The sequence below is a fragment of the Primulina eburnea genome, chromosome 3 (genome assembly GCF_022965805.1).
Source record: "Primulina eburnea isolate SZY01 chromosome 3, ASM2296580v1, whole genome shotgun sequence".
NCBI classification, from domain to species: Eukaryota; Viridiplantae; Streptophyta; class Magnoliopsida; order Lamiales; family Gesneriaceae; genus Primulina; species Primulina eburnea.
Genome location: NC_133103.1, coordinates 11,815,388 through 11,839,550, shown reverse-complemented (window position 1 = coordinate 11,839,550; position 24,163 = coordinate 11,815,388). Strand labels below are relative to the sequence as shown.

The window sequence follows — 24,163 nt, the reverse complement described above, 5'->3', positions numbered from 1 at the left end:
GAAAAATATTATGTTTTATGTCAAAAATATTATTTTTTATTGTAAATATAAACATAATAGACTCATCTTATAAATAAAAATTCATTAGACACGATCAATTCAAGACCATAAAGCTTTAAAAAAAAAATAAAGGTCTTATTTATTATGAGAAGTAGTAGTCAAGATTTTAACAAGCCGTAAAAATACACAGGAAGTTTAGCTAATAATTGGGATGGGTTCGGTTTATTTCATCTTACTTATGCGGGCATTGTCTCCATAATAGGATGGATGGTCAAGATTTGTCCATGCATATGTATGACCCACTTTTTTTTTTGAAATTGTATGTTTGACAAGATCTTGGTCATCCATCCTCTCATGGAGACAATGCCCACATGGGTAGGATCTCATTAACCTGTTTGTACAGTATTGACTTTTGATTAGCGTATTAATGGGATGCGTTGGCAGAGTAATATGATTAGTACCATCATGATGACCAATAATTAATTATACAGTTGTACCAATTAATATTTTAACAATAAATAATCTTATCAGTCAATGAATATCTGCTAATAATTATTATACCTATAAATCATACAATATAATTATAAAATAAAAAGTGAGCAGGGTTAGGTGCATTCCCACACTAGGTAGGTGCACCCCACATTACTTCATAAATGTGACTTTTTGGTACATCTCCCCTCGAACCCATTTTTATTTAAAAGTATATATACTTTTAACTTCTCTAAAATAATATGTATTTTTCTATTGAAGTTTTTTTTATAATGATACAAAATTTTAGTTTTTTAATCATCTATATATGATGCTAATTCATATTAACATGTGAGAGTTCAACATGATCTAATTATGTTGGAACATAAAAAAAAAAAAAAACTATTGACCGACGAATGAATGGATTGTATCGACTTGAAAATGGGAATTATTAAATAAAATAACTAATTGAGTTTTTTTTATTTGCAAAAAAAATATTATAAAACAATTTTAAATTGTTTTATAAGTCACCATTCTTTTAAATATTAACAGATGAAAAAATAATATCTATTTTTTAAAAAGTAATAATTGAAAATCGCGTATGATTGGTAAATAATTAAAAAAATTATAGACTACATTTGAATCCATAACTTATGTTTAGAAAACTAAAGTTAGAAAAATCAGAGAGTAAAATGGTCGTGAATAATATTTGGGAATCTTCCAGCCCTTATTAGTCTCCATCGTGTGCCAGTTCCAGACTACGTATAGCTCATCTTCCCCATGTATTGTCTGCAAATACCACATTAAATTTTGTCATAAAAATTATGAAGATTCAATTAATTTCTGTAATTACAAACAGTTCTTGTAAAGTACAAATTTTTAGAAATATACATAACTTTTATTATTATTATTATTATTTTATGCATCACTTATTTCAAATAATAAGAAAAACCAAAATAAATTTGATCAGAAAGGAACAAAACAACACAGAGCAGTACGTTTCTTCTGCTCTCTTGATTTGACCACTAACAGTAAGTGTACGTGTTCACTCACGTTCTCCGCCGTCCTCAACGCCGTGACCATTCTGTTAAATTCATCAGTCCTCGGGAATTCCGAAAATGACCCCCTCTGCAACCCTAAACTAATCTAGTCTGTCCTGCCCTACTCTGTCCTCTTTTGGAATTTTAATGCGTACGGGAAACCGAGTCCCATCGCTTGGTAAAACAGTTAAAAGGGTCATTAGTACCATATAATTTGATCAATTATTTAAACTACCGTTTCACCCTCCAACTATTCCAATTTTAATTTCTCTTCCTTGCATAACCTTTTCTTTTATGATTTTTTTTTAAAAAATGGACCTATTATCGATGCAAATGGGTTGATTTTCTTTTGTCAAATAAATCCCCCTAGGAAGGAACGTCAGTTAAAAATTCAAATAATTTTGACTTTCTAGCAAACAAATAAATGATCTAGAAATATATCTATACTTCTATATTTCTATACTATCTATACTTCTATATTATTATTATTATATTATTAAGTGTGAGGATCTTATAGTAACTACTTAGAGAAGATACCAATTTTTTTTTTCACTTTTATCCTTATATGATACTAATATTACACTTTTGTTTTTTGTTTTTTTTTTTAATTTCAACACACACTTTTATTTTTTATTTTTTATTTTTTATTTCAACCATTAAATTTAAATTTAATCCCTCCAAAATCTGTCAAATTTCACTTTAGTACATCGATAATAATAAAAAAGATTGTAAACACACGCAACGCGTGTGCATAGTAACCAGTATATAAAAAAAAGTGTCTATCTTCTCGCGGTTTAATTGTGTTTTTGAAATATGAAATATAATAATTAATGAACGTGATTGGGTATGGGGTGCGGAGCATATGGGAATGGATGCAGGGGATCAGAGCACTAAATGCTAGTCAGAACGACGTCGTGAGTACCGAGGAAGCATTCACCAGGGACGGTAAATCTTTTAACTACCACAAAAGTACCATTTTTATTTATTCAGAATAAGTTTTACCGTTTACAAAAAAAAAGAAATAAGGCAAGTACAATTTGCACCACACATTTTTCCAAATATTATTATCTTCCAGCTGAAATTCATACCATACATTGTACTATGTACAATTAGTACAGCGGACCATTTGGTTTTATTTAAGACAAATAAATGCGATATTCGTGTAACTATTATTAATAATAGAGAGTTTATACATTATTGACCAAATTTATTATGCCCAAGAGCGAGCCATTGTTGTCTTTTTCGAATTTCAAAGAGCAAAGAAAGCTCTATCGTTTTACTACTCAAATTTAAATATAAAGAAATTCAATCAGCAGATCCTATTGCTTCGCCTTTACTTGTAGTAAAATATTAAAGTTATAATTAGTTCTACTACTTAATAAGTAGAATCTAGAAAATAATTTCATTAGCCGAAATGTTTTTACAATATGTAATAAAAAAACATGGCATGAACGACAATGGACATTATTGGAGTTGGAGAATCTGATTATTAATTTGACTAATCTTATAATTAACAGCCTAATTATTCGAATAAATATTACTCGGCCTATAAGTGATCAGTTAGTTATAATTAATTTTCAATCAAATTGGTGGTTTCCTAAATTTAATACATTATAGATTTCACATGGTAACTAACTTGATAAATGACCCGTCCGACAAAATTTTCGAATCTATCATTGTACCCGATACTTGGCGTCGTTTTGTGAATGAAAAGGCCCAAATTTAGTTAAGATTGGAACTTGGACCTAACTCAATCCCAAAAACTAGCTCAAGGGGGAGGATTGTCCAATTCCATATATACCACTCAAAGGTTAATTATCTAACCGATGTGGGACATTTAACAAATTTTACATTCAGAACGAAAAACACACAAAGAAAATGAAAGGTTTTATTGATATGCAATAATGGTTGTTTGAGCAGCTCAAGGTACATACATATGTTGAGACTGTTTGTCTGGTAGCTAGGGTGAAGAAGTGGTGGCTAGCGGTTACTATAATACATATTTAAAACTTAAAAGAGTCTTCAAGAAGATGCACTGAATTTTCTTGAAGTCAATATGCTTAGGACGAAGAATTTGAAGTCACTGATGATAATTGATACCTATGATTGTCTACACACCTTCTATTATTATTATTATTATTACGTGTTAAGATCATGAACTCGAGTATAACTTCATCCCAAAAATTATATCAAAAGATATGATTGTTCAAGTTCATATACATAACACCCAAAAACTCAATCTAGCCGATGTGAGACATCTAATACATTCATACCACATTCAAGAATTAACAAGTGGATCGTAAAGATTATAAGACATTAACAGGTGGCTAGTAAAGGAAGAATAACACATAACATAATATTGAGCTTTGATGTCATGTTGAGATTACTTGATTTAACCTAATTTCACCTCAAAATTTAGCTCAATAAGATGATTGTCCAAATCCATATATACAGTCTAATTCAACAATATATATTTGAGACGATCAAGCTTACCGAATTTTTGAACGACAGTATTCGCGTTTATCGTAATCAACCTATTGATCATTAAACTCTTAATTTCTTATAATGGAACTTAAGTGTCCATAGCAATCAAAATTTCGCCAAGCACGCATTCCTAATTTCGCGTTCAGATCTGAATCAATATGTAGATATCGGAAAATTATTTTACCATTCCTTCTTTAAATTATAACGTGGAGAAAATAATGCTGTAAAGTCAAACCTTATCTTTCCATATTTCGTCAAAGATATGTTCTTTTAAGATAACTTAGATAAGTGATTGATTCTACTTAATCCCACTAAAAATTTACTTAACTGAATTCACGGAACACCAACTCTGCAGAAATCCAAGGTAAAAGGGAAACTCTCTCGTCACATATATTGTATTCAATTATTTGAAATGGGGTTGGTTTGATAATTACGCATTGCAATAAATCCGAAAAATGATTAAATGGCAAATTAGTCAACAGGAAGCACTTTTAATGAAAAAATTCAAAAGTCTGAGTAGTATTACTTGTCTTAATCAATAGACGCAATGTTGATTTGATCTATCTTACATGTATTGTTATTTTCTAACAATATTTCAACTATATATGTAGTGTAGAATTAGACCATCTAAAGTTGGGGTAAAATTTTGATTAGTAAAAATATGAAAAATATTTATCATGTTCCTCAGATTAAAATCATTTTTCCTACTTATTTAAGTTTATTTCTTCAAGTTTAGTTTGGAGAAAAAATTATAAAATTGTCCCCGCTTTCTAAATACAGCAGCTATATATATATATATATATATATATATATATATATATATATTAAACATCTACTGTCTTAAATCGTGGCACCCAGATGGCATAAAGTCAAAGGAATCCCTCTCAATAAATGGATCGACAACTCTAGATTTGAAATCAGATACAGATTTGGCGATGTAGAAGAAAATATAAATTTTCCCGTATCACAGTCGGAGGATAAATTAATTAATTTAAGAATGGAGACACATGCCCGAATAATTAATTATATGTCAAAATTCACTGGTTATTAATTTTATCGCAAACAAGACGTAACGAAATAATATTGTTCGAGTTCACTAGGAAATGATATTAGAATGTGAATCATAAGAATGAAAAACCGAGGCAATCCACAATTTTAGATCCATAAAATTATCGTGACAGCGGTACACGAAATTAAAAATCCAACAAATATTGATTCAAACGATAATATAACACAAAGGGAAATTCGAAAACTCTAGATACATCGTGGAGTTGGAAAATCCTCAATGCAATCGAGGAACACGAAGCAATGGAAGTAACTCAGACCAGTTAACCTCTGAAGCTTTAACGGATTTTGTTCGGTTTAACCTCTGGAACATTCCACTACTGACTCGACTCTCGAGAGAGGCCAGAGCTAGTTTGGGGATTTACATTTTCCCACGGCCCCGGGAGCTGTGAAGCAGCAAACGAAATAAAACGTGAAGTCTACGATCTTGAATCACGAAACATTAGAGCCCACGAAAAGTTTAAACAATTTGACAAGTTAATGATCAAGACTTCGTAGACTCTAGTTCTCAATTGTCTAATGCAAGCATCAATAATGTGAACCAATTGTACTCTAGTGCATAAAGAAATATGAGCAAACCATTTTACTGGACCTGCAGAAGAGTTCCCAGGAATGCGAGATCTTACCCTTTTTATTTACTATCTATCAGCACTACAGACAATAGAAAGGAATGACAACAACTACAAGGGGATACGACGATAAACCAAGATCTCTCACCTAATCCGATAGCATCAGATCCTTTCATTATTTTGAGCTTCTTGCATGAAGTGATGAACATCCTAAAAGCAGCACAAAAAGCCCAAAAACATGAAACAACTGGGGACGAACGTAGGAAACCCAACGGTGATGTAAAATGTATCAAGTAAGCGATACAACAGTGAAAAAGGTTTGAGATGTTATAAATATATACTACTACTAAGGAAAATATCAAAATATTAGAAGTTCTTCTTTGTCAAATGAACACAACGCCGAGAGACGACTCCTTTTAAATTTGGGATTTGGTGTCACTCCAATAGAGAATTGAGCTAAAACATGGGTGCCTTTTGATTTACGTTCAAACGGACTAGAAATAACTCAACAGGTGTCGGTGCACCTTTAACGCGATGCGAAGACTCCAATTGTAATGCAAGAGACACCACTAGCGGCTCTTAAACTGAATTTCAATTTTCAAATAATAACTATATAACTCAGGAGGTGCCTCTATTCACCTCTTGGATAACAACTGGAACCTTGGCATCCAATTAAAAGTGCCAAAACAATGTTTCCAAAATACCTATTGAAGTGACCATCCCGCATGGCATCGTCAGTTGGCTTGATTTTAAAAAACTTAATAATAGTGTGTCGTTAATACTTTTTTTACTTATGATTGTTTAAAAACTCAGAAAGGTTAAATGCCAAAAGTATAATTCCTCCTTCAAAGATTCTTACAAATTTTGTGCAGTCGAGGGATAGAAGCATCCAATTGTCTAACTCAATTCCCACCAAAAAGAAAATTACAGAAAGCAAATTAATTACTTCACAAATAAAAGCAGGTGGGGGAGAACGCTTACTCCCATGGGACATCTCCAACAAGCATCCAGTCACCATCTTTGTCCTCATACGTCAACACGTATTCAGATCCATACAGACGATCCCTGAGCTTACCCTCACTCAGGATTTCTCTACTTTGAGCTCCTGGAGGTCCACATTGTCCTGAAACCAGAATACTCTCATGTAACACTAAAACATAAAAGAAACATATAAATTATAAAAAAAACAGCTTACCAATGGTAAAACAGCTGAACATTTTCTCAAGAGCAAAAGAAAGTTCTTCATAGGAGGAATATGTTCTAAGATCAACCTTTCGCAAATAAGGAGCAGCGGCTAAGCTGACCTTTACAAAAGTACCACCAGGACCTGGTTTGCCATCAACTTCATCATTGTTCTTTGATCTTGATGTCAGAGAATTCTTCCTAAAAGATCTGATAGGAGGCCAACCAACAATCTGTGTCCTGCAACAAAACATATAAAACAATAGAGGCAAACCTCAGAATATTAAAAAGAAAAAATCATTTGACCATAGTTATCTAAAATACAGGCTCACTTATCCTCATCAACTTCAGTACTCACTTAGCAGCAGGTACAATGTTGGTGTTAGAAACATTAACATTGTTATGGCATGATTTTGATGTTTTTACAGGTACTTCTGTTTTAATGGAAGACTGAGACACAGGCGGCCTTTTGGAGAGCATAACATTTATCTCAGAATTATCAGCCAAGTTTTCCTGTGTAGAATCAGATCCTCTTGCATTAAACATCCAATTTTCTTCACTAAACAAGCCACCTTTTGATTTTGTGTCTGAGAATCCTCTTTTGCTTCCAGAAACAACAATCTTCTGTGACGATGAGCGGATTCTGTAAATGGAAGGAACCAAGGGAAACAATGGATTCTCATCAAGATTTATGGTGCTTATCGGAGTAATGTCTGAATCACGTCCAGGGGAATGTGATCCAGGAAGAACAAGCCTCAAATCTGTGGCTTTCAGATTTAAGTTTTTGTCATCTTCCTGAGACATAGAGGAGACTGTAGAGCTGTCAACCAAGGAAAATTCACAAAGCCCAAAGTAATTGTGCTCTTTCAACCGTGAGCCATTCTGAGAAACATATTCTAAAGAAGCTGAGGAATCCATCGAGGAAGTATTACACTGGCTTTGCCCTTCAACACCCTGCAACACCGAAGACATCAATCTTGAAACTTTAGCGTTGTATAAGTTTGCAAGATAACATACTATATTAATTTAAAATCTATGATCACAAGTCATCAACAATATGGCAGTGTGAGGGAATAACTGTTCCCAAGCTGCAGAACTCCAAAGAAATCAACAGCTTAATTTCGAAATCCCGGTTTGTGACTTTAACATAATCCAAAGAACATTTAGTAACAGGAGTGTAAATGAACTAATCATCATTTCGGATAATCAAAGACGGTATCACATTCATGTCACATTGTAGACAAATTTTACAAGATCTTTCCAAGTTGAAAATTTTGACATGCTTATTTGAAACTAAACAAAAGAGCAAATTAAATATTCTACCATGACACCGTGGGAAGGATGCTCCTAACTGACTTGAATATGCCTGATTTCCCAACCGTTGGCTCATAGTGTTTATTAGAACATCTTATTACATGTAAAAAATAATAATCAGCTAAAAAACAAGCTGCTCGATTAAATTGTGCATATGAGTCCAAGTGAGCACTAAAACCGAAAGAAACAAAAAATTGGTAGTTTACACAGCCTCTAACGTGAGAAATTTCAACTCAGCAACATCACGGATAAGAGGCGGATCGATACATCGAGAAAGAAGTGGTAAAAGAAGAATTTGTTTTAAAAAAAGAACAGCTTCTTTTGTTCTTGCATGGAATTTTTGACGATATAACAAAAATACAAACGGAATTCCGTACTTCACTGTAAGTTGGCTATCTTTGTGGCGTCGATTGTACAAGTTCGTGAAGAGGGCTGGACAGGTGGAATGAGGGAGAGCGGCTCGATCGACAAAAAAAGAAGAGTAGTCCCCCCTAGAACCTGGCAAAGTAATCATCAATGAATTCAACCACACAGAATAAAAAAAACATCGACAAGGATATAAAATAAAACAAAACAAAAACACAAAAGCATAAATTTTTTAGCCAACTAAATTCAATTTCAGCGGTCATCGAGGGAACAAAACATAAACTTCCCCGAAATATTTTAACATATTAAGCTTAAATCAAAGCAAGAGAACATATCTATTACATTTGCAGAAACCAAAATAACACACCTGAAGAATTGAATGGCGCACAGCAACAACATAACAGAGAAATGATTATGAAGATTAAGAAGTTCGAAGTAACCGCACTAAGAGCAGGAAACACAAACTAGAGGGAATTTTTATTGGCAAACAAAGCTCTAAAGCAAGAACAAGAGCGTGGTTAGAGGCTCTGTGTCCGGGGGTAAAATGGGAAACAGGAGTACTTTTTGATTAACGGCTGAGATTGGTTAAAGGGAGGGAATCGTGGCCGTTGAAGTCGGTCAGAGAAAAATTATTACCCGTGTAATTTTTGCAGGTTGTAAATGGTGACAGCTTCTTTTAAACTCATGCGTATATGGGAATGTAGATATTTAAAATTTTTTGAAATATAATCAGAATAATCAAATCATCAAATTTTTAATGAGGAAAATATATTAATTTACTTGAAATTAAAATTTATTACTTGCTGGAAAATGAGTACATTTTATACAAAGTTGAAATTTCTAAATGATTCCAATTCTCTTCTCTCATAATTCCAACCAAGTATAGAGAAATTTAACAATTTGGAGCATAGTTTAAATTTTGTATTATATTTTTAAATCTAAACGACTTTTCAGATTACACCGGCAATGGTAGAAAATAGTGGTTTTATAATTTTACTCAAACTCTGGTAATACAAGTGAATATATGGGTTTTAGCGCATTTTGCTTTATCTCATCCTTCAAGTTCATGTTGGATGGACGGTTTTTACCTGCTGTGGTGGATAGATGTAGCTACTGTGGATTTAATTAATGCATAATATCTGATTTCTCCTAAAAAAAAAAGTGAATATATGGGATAAATTCCAATAAATGGAAGATGATTAGAGTTAATAAAATTTCAACGATACATGGAATAAATATTTTGTTTTCAAACTCGTTACAGTTTTAGAAAAATAAAGATTTTATATTTTAAATGGCTATCAAACTCCTTCTTAAAAGCATTTAAGATAATTTATAAATAGAAAAAAAGAAAAATATTAATCCAAAAAATAAACTTGGGGGTCAACTGTAGTCAACACCCGGCAAATCAAGTTCCATTGCGGGGCTTTATTGTTCCCCAAAAAAAAAAAGTTGCTATTCCCACTCCATGTTTTCCTCTGTCCCCTCCCTCCTTTTCTGCCTATCTTCGTTTCTAATTTGATCTTACAGACCTGATAAACAGTATTGAAGCGGATAAAGATCATAGATATTCGGGTTCTTAATGCACACATTCATTAATCGTCGATGAATCTAAAAAGCATTATGATATCATAGGTAGGCGAGTTTTACACAAACTTGAAGACTTAAAATTTCAACCCAAAAAAAAACATGCATGTGAAAAGAATATATTGATGAAAGATTTATTGTTAGAAAATCAACTCAATCAGTACATGTTCAAATAAAAAAATGGTTAAATTTATCATGCAAATTATCATGCAAATTTTTTTTGGTTCCCCTGTACCATTGTGAAATTCTTTTTATTTATATTTATTTATTTAAAATGAATTATGTGTGAGTCCATCCAGTTTATTTTAACCAAAATCTCCCCCTATACAATCAGTTTGCACCTTTTTACACTTATACTTTGGTATGATTAGTATATTAATTTAAATTTACATTTAACATGATAATGTAATTAGATATATTAGCTGTGATATTAGGCCCGGTTTGGTAGGTATTATTAAGGTTGGATTATTTAGTAATCTTATGTTTGCTTTCATTTATAAATTTGACATTGACTATGTGTAGGATAATTTTTACTGTTTGCCTTAGAGAATGAATCCATGCATTCAAGATAGATAATATTTATCCGGCTACACTAAAAAAGAATAATGACCAAAATAGCCCTTAATGTGAATTAAAAAATTGCAAATGGGTCTTGTACACACGCCATCATCCCTATTTCTTCTGAAGAATGATACTTACATTGGACTTACATTGGAAGATTTATTCACTGTACAAAAAAATTGTGAATAAATTATGTTTGAAGAATAAATTGATTTCATGACCATAGTAGGAAAAATTTCGAATTTGAGACACAATCTTTTATCTATTTTCATAATAGCATTGAAATACAAAAAAATCGATGCGTAAAACATGACTGAGACAAGAAATTAACAGGAAATAAAACTAAAAAATTAAATGAATGTAAACATATAAAAAAAAATGAACGACGCTTGTAGATATAAATTCTGAGATCATCTGTAAAAAAAAATTATCAGAAAAACATGGAGAGCGTTTGATTTTTGACAAACAAGGAGTAGGTTGGGGAAAAAGTATACAGTTATGAGAAATAATTTAAAATAAAAGATTAAATGGTATTTTGGAAATAAATAAGTTTGTCATGATTTTATCACTCTTCTTAAATCCACACCACACATGATATTATATATTTCTCAAATTACATATATTATCCTATCAAACATTTATCAATCAAATTATCAGTCATTCAATTATCACATCCTAAAAATCAAGCGAACCTTTAATATATTAGCTAATATATTATAATTTTAAATTTAGATTTGAAAACTTATTGAACCAAACTCAAAATCCAACAAATCAATAAAAAGAAATATATTTTCCCAAATAATTAAGTGAGTTCAAAATGACAGATACTTATATAGTGATGGCAATATCGTGCATGTCCACATTGCACAATTTATTTTGGGTAATCTTAAAATTTACGTAAAGGATATTAGAAATGAAAGATTGGGCAGGAAAGGAGGGGGCAGGAAAACAGGGAGTGGGAATAGCAACTATTTCGGGGAACAATAAACTGGCAATTGAACTTGAATTGAATTGTTGACCCTCCAAGTCAACTTTTTTTTTTTTGTGTGGTATTTTTGGATTAATATTTTTTATGCATAGCTAAATATGTATAAATAATCTTAAATGCTTTCAAGAACGAGATTAATATGCCATATAAACCATAAAATCTTTATTTTTCTAAAATAAAAAAAAGAGATATGTTATAATAATATTAATATAATAGGTGAGGAATATTAACTGTTCATTGACCACATCAGTGTTATGATGTAATTACAAAATAAAAACATCAAATATAATCTAAAAAAATTATAATTAATATATTTAAAGAATGATTTCGATTAATAAAATTTTATAAATTCAATTCATACGTAGACGACATGTACATATTGATTATCAGAATTTATCATGTCTTCTAACCCTACAATCTTGTATTATGCAGGATTCTATTTAAATTAAGTGGTTCAAATACAAGCCACGTGAAAGATGTAACAAATTTAAAAAAGTTATTTTTATTTGGTTTATCCAGAATCTAATAAATCTTTTCCAGATAATTACCATCGAGTTAGGAAAGTCAATGGGGACCAAACACGATTAAATAGTACTGTGAAAATCTAAATCCAAATCCAAATTCAATGGGATCCTTATATATATATATATACGGCATTTAAACTGTAAAGATGAAAAAAAAACGTCTAGATTTATCTACATTTTTTTTGTTTTACATATTTATTTTTTTCTTGTTTCTATCGTCTATGTTGTCAGATTTTAGTCTTAAAATATTATTATTATTTTCTTTTAAAATTTTAGCCATTTTCGACATGATATTGATGTGAAACCAACATAAAACCGACGAATGTAGTGTCACACATTCCTCCCGATGATAACAAAAACTAAAATTGACGACAATATATGATTAATACCAAAAATTGACAACATTTGAGAATCAAATCACACGGTAATTATAATATTTAAGACTAACAATGGAATTTTACAAAATATATACGAGTTTCACAAATCCGAAATGAGCGAAAGAAGTTGTCGTTGTAATTCGATGGAGAAAATTATGAAAATCAAATGAAAATGGAGTCCATTCAAAATTTTGTTATTCATTCTTGGGCTTAATGTACCATGGCTCATTAGAACTTCCATGTTCCTGACAGCAGTGGACGCCAAGTGTGAAATTATATCTCAAACTTGGAAAAAAAACAAAAACTTACGAGAGGTATATATATATATATATATATATATATATATATATATATATATATATATATATATATATATAATTTAATTGTATAAATAGAGTTCAAATTTAGGTCGAGTCGAACTACGTATTTTGTGATTGGAGCAAACTAAGACAGTCAAATCATATATAGAAAATATTTAATAGTTGAATACAAGTGGTTTAGTTCGATGTAGCCATCACGCCAGCTAATGAATTTACCATATACGGACTCGATGTGATAAGAATGTAGTAATGGCTTGGTGTTTGGTCAAAGCAAGATCATCAACATCGGTCTATTAATTGTGACCACCAAAATATCATCCGAAATCATTTATTACATTGAGAACAAGTATCTTGACTTAATTAGCACAATAAATTCATCAATATATCAAATATATTTGACTGGTAGTTAATTACCTTATGTAGTTTTGGCGTACATAGATCAATATAATTAATTTTCAAGATAATTTTTGAGACACGATTCTTTATCTGTGAGACGGGACAACCATATAAATATTCACAATAAAAAGTAATATTTTTTCATGAATGATCTAAATAAGAGATCTGTCTCACAAAATACGACCTGTGATACTGTCCCACATAAGTTTTTGCTATTTTTTAATGACAATTTCAAAAATTGCCAAATACACATGAATTTTTTGTAGAATTTAAACTACAAAATAAACTTTTTAAAAATTCAAATATTGTACAAACATTGAACGAGTGTCGATGCACTAGTGGTTGATGATGACCAATGAGCAACACAAGTGGGGAGATGTTGAGGTTCTGGCAAAGTGAGAAAAAGTCAAATTGGATAGGTCAATTGTTTGGCCTAATTCAGTTTTCACTAAAAAAACAATTTTTTTCTGATATTTTAAATCATAAAAATCTAGAGCTACATCGAAGAAGACAGACAAGGTGCATTGGGCCAATGAAAACGTTTCAAAGTTGCATTCTTAGGCAGCCAAGTTCCTTGTGAAATTGCATTGCCACTCTTTTCTATTTATTATCATCATCGTCGTCATCATCATTATTATTTTATTTAAAAAGAAAACACATTCTAACAGTATCTTATTGACATAATCGATTATCAAAATATATATATATGTATATAATAGTGGTAAAACCTAATTAAATTGTCGGAATCTAAAAAATTAAATTTAACTATTTTACTAAAAGTAGAAGATAAAAGTAGAGTTTAAACTTAATTTATACGGACTAAATAATTTAAATGATGTTGGATAAATGAATAATAAAGAATGAGCAGTTGAAAAGGGAAGTGAGATGTCTTAATGTGATTTGTCCCACATTGAGAAATCAACTAAGTGAAGTTTCCTTAATAAGCCCCAAGTTGAGACAAAGGTTTGGGCCCTAAGGGGTACCAGAAGCTTTTAGAAGAGGGAAGACGCAAATAGGCTGCGTCTCGGTGAAATACACGTGCGCGCGCTCGTCTCGGGTCGGCGCAGTCTTTGACAAGTATTAGTCTTTTTGGAGAATAAATTTTTCAGTCGCAAATTGATATGCTTGGACAGAGGTACGCGCGCAGGGGCGCCACATCCGCATGCGGGCGCGCGCCCTACTGTGTGCCGAAGGAGAACAAGGCGCGCGGGCGCGCGTGCCTTGCTGCGCGCGACCGCGCGTGTTGTCGCGCGGCTGCGCGCAGCACTGTTTCTGGAAAAGTGCGTGTCCATTGGAATTAAAAGTGTCTCCTCTGGGCTGCTTTTGGCCAAACCATGTGTCTTTTGCCTGGAAATGTGTCTCTTCTACGCATCCGATCTGGAGAAACGTGTCTCCTCAACATAACCAATGATCATCTATAAATAATCCCTCAAACCATATTCAAAGGCTGCTGAATTTTTGTGGTCTCTCCTCTTGTCATATTGCTGCACCAATTTTCGAAAAACACTTAAAAGCTCTGCGTAATTTTGTTCGTGGTATTCAAGAGTTTGTAGTGCTGCAAATTCTTGATTGAAGTCGTTGTATCTTGGAGACGATTGCTTCTAACGTATAACACTTTGATACGGACAATTTCGTCTTGCGAACAAAGGAGAATCCTTGCCTCGACTTGATCTTTTCGCTGCTATTTTGTTTGTGATTCAAGACCCAAGTTTCAGAAACGCAAAGAAGAGACACCAACAAATGATTTGAATCATGTTATCTTCATATCATTTGGATCATTAATTCATATCTAATTTCCAAAAAATATAAACTACTTAAATATATTTTTTAAATCTTTATCCAAAATTTTAATTTTTCAAATGATTTTATCATTTCTAATATAAAAATTTATTTAAAAAACAATAATTTAAAAATAACAAAAAAAATTAACACAAAAAACATCACATGTTGCGTGCAAAAAGTCGCTAATACAAACTCAAAATGATGCACGTATTTTGCTTAACGAGATTGAATCAACATAACAAATGAACGACATTAACCATCGTTATTGATTTATCATTCTTATATAATATATTTTTCGTTATTCTAACTCACGACTCAAATCAAACTATATAGAATAAGTTCAACCCGTCCTACAATCTCTCATTCAGAAACTCCTATTTGATTTCACGCATGCGTTTAGCAGCTCTCTTTACATAATGATAAATGTATATATCCCGAAAACTGAAGGCTGCAGCCTGCAAGGGAGGCTTTTTTTTTTTTTTTTTTTTTTTTTTAAGATGAAAGGAACATTTTCTTTCTTTTTAATTTAATTGTATACGGTGGCTGATTCATTTTGGTACATAAGGTGACCGCCGTCGTTAAAAAAGAAAGAAAGAATGCACACGATTTCTAAAACATATAAAAAAATTTATCAACCCCACTATTACTTTCTGCCCTTCATTAAATTCCTCCCTTGTGGAGACGCAAGGGAAGCAGCCTAGGCAAAGCCAAAAATTGTCCAATTACCAATTTGCTTTCACATTTCAAGAAAAAAAAAGTTCATTTCTTCGTAGTCCTAATAAATAAAAACATGCAAAAAACTCATTAATGTTTTAAATATAAAATACACTTTTACATTACTCATTTTTTCATATATTATCTATTTATTTGTTTCAACATATTATTATTTTAGAAACCCTATGAACATTATGATAACCAATTATTTTAAGAAAATATTCTCAATATATCCTACTTCAAATTTAATATATGTAAATTATTAGTTTTATCAAGTCAACTTTTTAAAAGTCGTCTATTCAACAAAAGCATACAAATTCCCTCGACCTTATAAATTCCTCACCTTCCGATCCCCAAGTTGCAATAGTACTTCATACCAAAATATCTTCCCAGTCCACGTTACTTGAATATAGCTCCAAAGAACTCATATTGTTTGCTTGCTGGAGAGGGTAGCCAATATCACCAAGTGATTATAGATTTCGAAATTCATCAATGGAGAGCCTGAATCACGGAGATGCTCCGTTTCCACACGGCTCAAGTTCACGGCCTACGATTGCGTTTCCAATCGGCACAGTCCTATTATTGTTGGTTATCTTCGGCCTCAGCGGCATATTATCATTCTGTTACCATTGGGAGAAGCGCCGCCACATTACATCCCGCCGTACAGCCCGTGTCGAGGCCGGTGCTCTTGATGTTGGTCATTGCAAACCTCAAGCACTACATATGGTACAATTTCAAATATACGTTTCCTTGCTTATTCTACTCTCATTTGTAGCTCAACTGAGCTATCTAGTTCAAGGTCTCGAGTTTGAGACAAATTTCAGACTCAATTGTCACACAATCCCTTCTCTCAATTCAGGGAAAAAAGTCCAAATATTGTTCCAACTTGCACTCAAGAGTCCTAACATTGTAGGGACACAAAATTTAATTATACAATTAATTTTACTCCCCATGCTACCTAACGTGAAATGCATGATTTTATGTACCGTAAAAAAATTTGGATTATTTATGAATTACACGTACGAGTCCGACGTAAGATCACTTTGTATATCATATAATTATCCAATTATTTCATCTACATGAAACATATTTCATGCTGCGTGGTTTCTATTTAGCCCAAATCATGATCTCGAGAGTCATTATTTAAATATCTTGAGGCGAACTAGATTAAATTTTATGCGAGACGAACTTCTTCTGATATATAACCAACCATTATAAGATTGAGGGAAGTATTACTTTAGATATAGAATATATAAAAATACTTACAACAGAGACACCGACATTCTTAATTTTTTGTTCTTCAGAATTTGAAGCTGCCAAAAAATAATGGCCTCCCAGTTGTAGTCATGCCTGGGGATAATGTTCCCAAATTCATAGCACTGCCTTGTCCGAGACTGGAGAAAATCATAGTGGATGTGCCGCCACCTCCGCCGCCTAAGCCCCTGCGGACTGTTTTCCGGTTGATTTAATTAGTTGCAATTTACAATATATATAAATATTTATTTTAATCAATTTCTTGTACATAAAATCAGATTAATCATACGGTGTTGGTTAATGTCACTAGGTTTCACTTAATCATTGTGTACACGTAGTACGTTATATTTGACTAAAGCTTATTGTGGATAATGTTATAATTATGTTTTTGTTTTGGACGGTCTTTTTGCTTAATTAGTAAGAGAAATTATTAAGCAAAATACCTTTCAATTACTCATTTTTGTAAACCGGCTTAATTTATTTCATAGACCTACTTAACATGATCATTATACGAATATGCCTTTTGCTCTTTGGTATTGTCTCTCATATATGGACATGCGTTTTGATAAAATGTTGATGAAGCTTGGAAAACAATAATTTTGTAACGTCTGCAGCATAGTTTGTTATTGCATATGATAGTCTGGGTGGCAAAAAACCCGAAAATCCCGACCCAAGCCGAATCCCATCCATTCCTGCCCCGAAAAATTGCCGACACGATTGTTTGGGATTTTTGCCCGTCCCGATTAATTTCAGGATAAGGGTCGGGCATGTGATCTCTTCCCGACGGGATTCTCGTCCTGATCCGAAAAAATATTATTAAAATTGTATATTATTATTAAACTGAGAGAAGACCGAAGAAAAGCAGAAGACTAGGTTCTTAGAAATCTTCTCCATTTTTGTCTTTCACTTTACCTTCACGGCTTCACGTCTTGTATGAAAACATCTTCTGTTTTTTTTTTTAAATATTTTGGCCCTACTTGCAGAAGATGTCTCTTAATAAGGTGTGATCACGTCTTATAAGTTATAAGAAAACATTTTATGATGTTGTTTAATTTTTAATTTTTTTAAAAAATAAACAAATTTACGTTTATTTTATCTAAACCTATTTGTTTCCCTTTTCCTTCACATCTCTTCTCTGCCGCCTCCATCCTCAACAAACACCTTCCATCTTCTCCGCACCACCATCTTCCCCCATCTACCTCTGTTACTTGCCATTTTGTTGAGTTGTAGTGTTATTTTCTTATATTTATTTATCTGACTATTGAATTGTAGCTTTTAAGGATTTAAAGTTTTTTTTCGGGATATCATATCCCTACTTTAAGGGATCCCGAACATTCGGGTCCCAAAACTTGTCGGATACGGGATCGGAAGAAAAAAAGACTCCCAATTTTTATCGGGATATGGATTGGGTACGAGAGTTACGGGACGGATCCCTGCCTGATCTCACCCCTATATGATAGTGACTAAGAGATGGTTTTTTATACCAATACACACGATCATATTCCCATCACCCATTGATTCAAGCTGACTTACTACTGTCAGTAGAGGTTAATTTATCAAATTTAGCAAATATAATTTCTTTATACGTAGCACCAGTTTATGGCATAAGGTCAAAGATAATATTGGGGGTGACGGAGCGATAACAAAATAATTTAAATGGAAAGCTTTATTTTATTCAACCAAGTTGCATGCTGTCAACGTGCACAGATACAACACAAACTTTTAATCAGGCAATCAGACAAAGAGACATTCACATTCCGGCTTTGGACATCACCAACATCGGACATGGGAACATGCATAAAGGATTCCAAGTTTACTGTACTTGGGACTCGGACCTCACGCCACTAATATCTCATTTCCTTGGATTATACTTCGATTTGCTTGTCCATCAGCATCCGCTAAGTTGTTTCCACAGCTACCCCCACAACCTCCGCTGCCACAACCGCCGCAGCCACCATTCTTTGCCAGGCCTCCACACCCCCCGCCACAACCTCCGCAGCCGCCATTCTTCGCCATGCCTCCACACCCACCGCCACAACCTCCGCAGCCGCCATTCTTCGCCATGCCTCCACACCCCCCGCCACAACCCCCGCCACAACCACCGCAACTTGCCATGTTTCCGCATCCACCCCCACCACATCCACCGCAGCCTCCAGAGTCTGTAGTAGTTCTTCCATCCATACCTTTTAGGTTAATTTCTTTGATTGAGTGTCGTGCCTCCTTCGTATGTACTCTAACATTAGCATGCATCTCCTTGATCAATACGTTGCCAAGCATAAAGCTGAGTATAATGGCGGGAAGAAGGAACCACTCATCTTTGACCTGACACTTTCAAAGGAACCATCTCAGAGAAACAGGGGAGATATGATTACTTCTTTTAAGCAAATAAGTTTACCTTAACAGTGCCAGATTTCATGTCAAGTAACGCCACCGCCCTGCCATAGGGGTGTTCAGCAGAGAATTCTACTGCTGTCATCAGGTGGCTTTCAAGCTCATTTTTGTGTTTATGTTTCAAGCAGTCTGTTGATTCATAATCAAGCCTACCACCACTGAAAAGTCTAACCTGCACAGTAGATATACACATATCGATAGTGACCATAAAAAACAAATGACAAATCTATGATTCATAGAAAAATGATTCAAGGATCAACACTTCATGAATCTGAATTACATGGCCCCGTTATTCCACCATTTTGCATTAATTTTTCGGGGTTTGTGAAATCTAAAAAAGGAAAACACGTACATTCTGAGGGCCAAACAGCTCCAAGAGGTGGCCATCATCTTCGTTTGAATTTGGAAACTTAAGGGACCATGGAGAATTTACAAATGCCCACTTCGAGTCGGCAAACTCAGCCAGCAAGCATGTTTCACCTGATTGCATGATGCCCACCAACTTTCTTCTAACTATGGTTTTCTTACCCTTAAACTTCTTGAAACCTCTGCAATGAGTCCATAAAACGTAAGTGATTAGAAAATCCTAAATCTGAAAAGGATCAAGAAAAAAATCCTCGTGACTCGAGTAGATAAACACAAATTTCAAACAATGTAATATGAATGTTTTCTTCACGAAATTCCATATCTTCTACTTGACCATGAAAAATTTGCCCTCAGTAATGATCCATAATAATCAAGTTGCAACATAATAGGTAACTTACAGAAAATAAGTATACCATAAATCTGCTACACATATAAAAGACCTAGACCACTGGAGCTCACATAACAGAAGAAAAACGTGAAATTTATTTTACCTTATCTTTAAACTGATGATAGAATCTCCAGCCTCATTGACAACTCTAGTCCAACTTTTAGCCAATTGGTTCCTTCCTGGTCGTGGGAAAAGGCAAGATCTTTTCATGAACGGCTGAGTACGAATCATATGAAGAACATGTGGTATCGGAGTTGGCGTAGTAACTGAGATGGCCACTCGTAGGCCAATTGGTTTGGATTCTGTCATATTTGAACTCGGCACCAATTCCACCCATTTCTCCACTATAGGGCAAGAACCTGAGGCCAATAAATGTTCTAAATGTATGGAACAGCTGCCCATAGTTTTGTATGACTTTGATACTGGTAAGCTGGAAGGCATGCATGACATAAGTTCAAGTATCAGATGCCCACTTGGTTCACAATTGAAGGAAGCCACCTGTTTGTCTCCAGATTCAGTTAAAATTGTAAGGCTCCGCTTTGCATTGAAGATTGCATCAGGTTGAGTTTTATTGAAGAACACCAAAAGACTTCCTTTGTGCCCCTCCGGCAGATTTCTTACATCCACACACTCTAGCATTACCTGAAATTTTCAGGAGCACATTAACACCAAAGGTGAACCTATAAAAAGTTTTCAAAATCAACTGCTTTTCATGGTTCCAGTCTCGCTTCCCACACTCTCCAAACATGGTAAGAATCAAAGTTCTTAAATTTAATCCTACCTGTATTTCTGTTTGTATATGCTTGAGTACGAGCAATTAAATTTATGGAATATTAAAAGCCTTACAGACTGCTATGAAGGTCTTTATAAAATACCTCCACTACTTTCATCTCAGGAAGTGTAATGCTTTGACTTCCATCGGATGTGGCCATTTCCTCAGTCAAGAAGCCAGAATAAGGAGTAGTTCTGACTGGCAAAGGGTTGCTACCTTTGTACATTGCTCCTGCTCTCCAATATCTAGAACCATACAGTTCCTCCCAGTTCTTTGTAGTCCCTGAAAATCCAACATCCAGTTTCTGCCCTTTAGTTCTGTCTGAATCAGAGTCATCATGTTCTAATACTTTTCCCATTACTGCTACGAGTTCTTTGCAATATGAAACTGGATGCAACTGGTGAGTGTGCCAAATGAGGTCTATATCATAAGTTGGAACTGAGAAGCTTTTGATGAATCTCTCCTTATTCCTCTTAATAAGGTGCAAAAATCCTTTGTACCTAACCACAGCTCCCTCAAGATAGTTTTCATTGTTCATATGGAGCCTGGACACCTATGATGCACATAAACCTTAATTAAGTAACAATTACATGTATGTATATGTGTGTGTGCGCGCGCATTTGAGTCATTCTTAACTTCATCTTCTCCAAAATAATGTTATATTGCGCATATGATAAGCTACGGGATTACAAAGTGAAAACCAATTAAAATATGATGTCACCTGGTAAAAGAATGGACTTTGCCTCTGAACAGCTGACACTAGATCATACATGGTGCACTTTTCGCCTCCAAGTTGCTTTACATTTGAATTGTCATTCAGAGCGTCAGCTAAATCAAGTTCATAGGGCTCATCAGGGTATAAATTCTTCCAAATTTTTTCAGATGACTTCATCAAAGTTCCTCCCACAGTAGAAACAACATTGGAATTGTCCAGAATTCTCCCATAGAACTCCTCGCAGTCAGATTTGTACACGACCTGGAATATGAGATCACAGATAAATTTTCTATACATCAGTTCTACTGTAGAGTCAATAAAATAAAGGAAAGCTGCAAAATGGAAGTACAAAAGCATACTGGATTTAGCCTGTGACAATGCCAGATCCATTCACAGTCAAATGGAACCACCAATGGGCCTTCACACAGTGGGGATTCAGAATGTTTTGCCAGCAAAGGAAGCCAACAAGTATTATACCTGAAGGGTTACAATTAGACAAAGTAAATCGCAAGTACAACAACAATCAATGTCCTTGGTACAACTCCGGCACCTTTGAGTAAACTGAATATTGTAGAATCTAGGTTTAAGGCATCAAGAATACGCACAAACCAATATCACAATCATTACGCCATTAATGTTGAATGCTCAATCAATCATGGATTGACTAATAAGCTCGGAAGACTCTCCGACCTCGAAGGCTGGTTGGGCCATCGTCTCGTATTGTGCTCTCATTTAAAGTTGATGGTAACACAGAAAAGGTGAACTATTATATTGGCGTCGATATCGTGGTTCGTTTTCATACGATAGTTTGGATTAAGATGCATATATCAAATGTTGCAAGGATTGAGTTCTGAGGTGGATAATATCACGTCCACATCAGCTCCACAAGCTATGGAGGAGGTATTGACAAGTGAATAAGGAATAAGGTCAGTATTTCGTGTCGGCTCTTCATGGCCTAAGATTTTGTTCCACAGCATTTATAAAGCACAAACCATTCGTCAATCTATGAAACATCTGGTTTTGAACAGTTAAAGAATCCAGAAAATATAAATTTTCAATGCCAGCAGTTTTGGAACGAAAATCTTGCCTGGTAATGGCCCTTTCTAGACCCCGCCCTTCATAAAGCCAACGCTTTCTATCCACAGCCGCAAGAAACTGGAGCTGCCTTTTTGCCGCGGATACAAGGTCTACGCTTATTTCAATGCTCTGCGCTTTTTTCCACTCCATGTCCATTCCTTAACATTTCACCCACAAAATTCAGCTCTTAATGAAACACGGTGCACCTATTTGCAGCTCTTTACTTAACAGACCGTTTACAAATATAAATATACTCTATATTAATCGAAAAAAATTGTAACAATCAAATAACCAAGAAACTACACAAAAACACAGAGATCCTCCAGAAAGCCAAATGAACTAAGTGGAATCAAATAAGAACTCACCAGCCCGAAAACAGACGCGTATCAGGACAGATTTTTTCAATCAATCGATATTCAAAGGCCAAAATAACCAAAAATATTCATGAGCATAACTTAAAATCACTAAAATGGCAAGAGCAATAGTGATGATCACGCGAACATGATCATGATCAGCAGAAAGAAAAACTAAAGAATTAATCGGGAAGCATTAAAGAAGATGCATAGAACACTCACTTAACTAGAAAACTAGTTGATCGCAATTTGCCGAAGAAGGAGTTCGCTTTGAATATGAAGGAGAAATGGACAATATATGGATATGTTTATAAACTCTTTCGTAAGCACTCAACGAGTACGATATCCAAACCGATGAAGTACAACTAGGAATTTGAAGGCCGAAACTACCCTTAGCAAATCATTACCAATACTTCACGCAAACTTTATGATTTCATGTATATCTATACTATCTATACTATATTATTAAATGTGAGGACTTTATAGTAATTATCTAGAGAGGACACCAACTTTTTTTTTCCACTTTTACCCTTATATGATACTAATATTACACTTTTGTTTTTTGTTTTTGTTTTTAATTTCAACACACACTTTTATTTTTATTTTTTTATTTCAACTATTAAATTTAAATTTAGTCCCTCCAAAATTTGTCAAATTTCACTTTAGTACTTCGATAATAATAAAAAAGAATGTAAACACACGCAACGCGTGTGCATAATAACTAGTATATAATATGGCAAAAACTTGTGTGAGACGGTCTCACGGGTCATATTTGTGAGACGGATCTCTTATTTGGGTCATCCATGCAAAAGTATTACTTTTTATGCTAAAAGTATTACTTTTTATTGTGAATATGAGTAGGGTTGACCCGTCTCACGGATTAAGATCCGTGAGACGGTCTCACATGACACCTACTCATATAATATATACATGCGTGTGATGTGAATTATATAGTTCCCAAATGATGTAGACTTGCGAGGGCAAAGTCGGTAGATCATCTGGTTGGGGGTTGTTTCGAGAGACGATTATGTACTATAACAAAATAATTTTTCACGCGTCAGCAAAATTTTTTTAATCATTTTTAATTTTAAAATTATGTATTTTGTTTAAATT

At 33.8% G+C, this 24,163-nt stretch overlaps 3 protein-coding genes across 12 annotated transcripts; 1 reads left to right on the top strand and 2 right to left on the bottom strand.

Moving 5' to 3' along the window:
• Positions 1-5,122: 5,122 nt before the first annotated feature.
• Positions 5,123-9,002, bottom strand: LOC140826430 (auxin-responsive protein IAA9-like). Of its 7 annotated transcripts, none has more exons than XM_073188726.1 (7): positions 8,856-8,998; positions 8,500-8,620; positions 7,167-7,762; positions 6,822-7,048; positions 6,608-6,749; positions 5,775-5,836; positions 5,123-5,443 (listed from the first exon to the last, which is right to left on the bottom strand). In XM_073188726.1, exons 3-7 carry the CDS (start codon positions 7,724-7,726, stop codon positions 5,406-5,408), a joined length of 1,029 nt encoding a protein of 342 aa, XP_073044827.1. In that variant the 5' UTR covers positions 7,727-7,762; positions 8,500-8,620; positions 8,856-8,998; the 3' UTR covers positions 5,123-5,405. The 7 variants fall into 7 exon arrangements, with proteins under 7 accessions (XP_073044827.1, XP_073044830.1, XP_073044829.1 ...); XM_073188729.1 differs by having other exon boundaries at positions 8,505-8,620; XM_073188728.1 differs by lacking the exon at positions 8,500-8,620 and having other exon boundaries at positions 8,856-9,002.
• Positions 9,003-16,071: 7,069 nt separating this feature from the next.
• On the top strand, positions 16,072-17,468 carry LOC140826768 (uncharacterized protein At5g65660-like). Its single transcript, XM_073189265.1, has 2 exons — positions 16,072-16,460; positions 17,039-17,468. The coding sequence occupies exons 1-2, from the start codon at positions 16,227-16,229 to the stop codon at positions 17,201-17,203; spliced, it is 399 nt and encodes a 132-aa protein (XP_073045366.1). The 5' UTR covers positions 16,072-16,226; the 3' UTR covers positions 17,204-17,468.
• Positions 17,469-18,636: 1,168 nt separating this feature from the next.
• On the bottom strand, positions 18,637-23,372 carry LOC140826428 (glycine-rich domain-containing protein 1-like). 4 transcript variants are annotated; one of them, XM_073188719.1, is made up of 9 exons: positions 23,273-23,372; positions 22,708-22,855; positions 21,980-22,097; positions 21,627-21,881; positions 21,009-21,458; positions 20,237-20,775; positions 19,732-19,927; positions 19,384-19,551; positions 18,637-19,316 (listed from the first exon to the last, which is right to left on the bottom strand). In XM_073188719.1, the coding sequence occupies exons 2-9, from the start codon at positions 22,851-22,853 to the stop codon at positions 18,825-18,827; spliced, it is 2,364 nt and encodes a 787-aa protein (XP_073044820.1). In that variant the 5' UTR covers positions 22,854-22,855; positions 23,273-23,372; the 3' UTR covers positions 18,637-18,824. The 4 variants fall into 4 exon arrangements, with proteins under 4 accessions (XP_073044820.1, XP_073044823.1, XP_073044821.1 ...); XM_073188722.1 differs by having other exon boundaries at positions 18,637-19,310; positions 23,273-23,371; XM_073188720.1 differs by having other exon boundaries at positions 23,286-23,306.
• Positions 23,373-24,163: the final 791 nt, after the last annotated feature.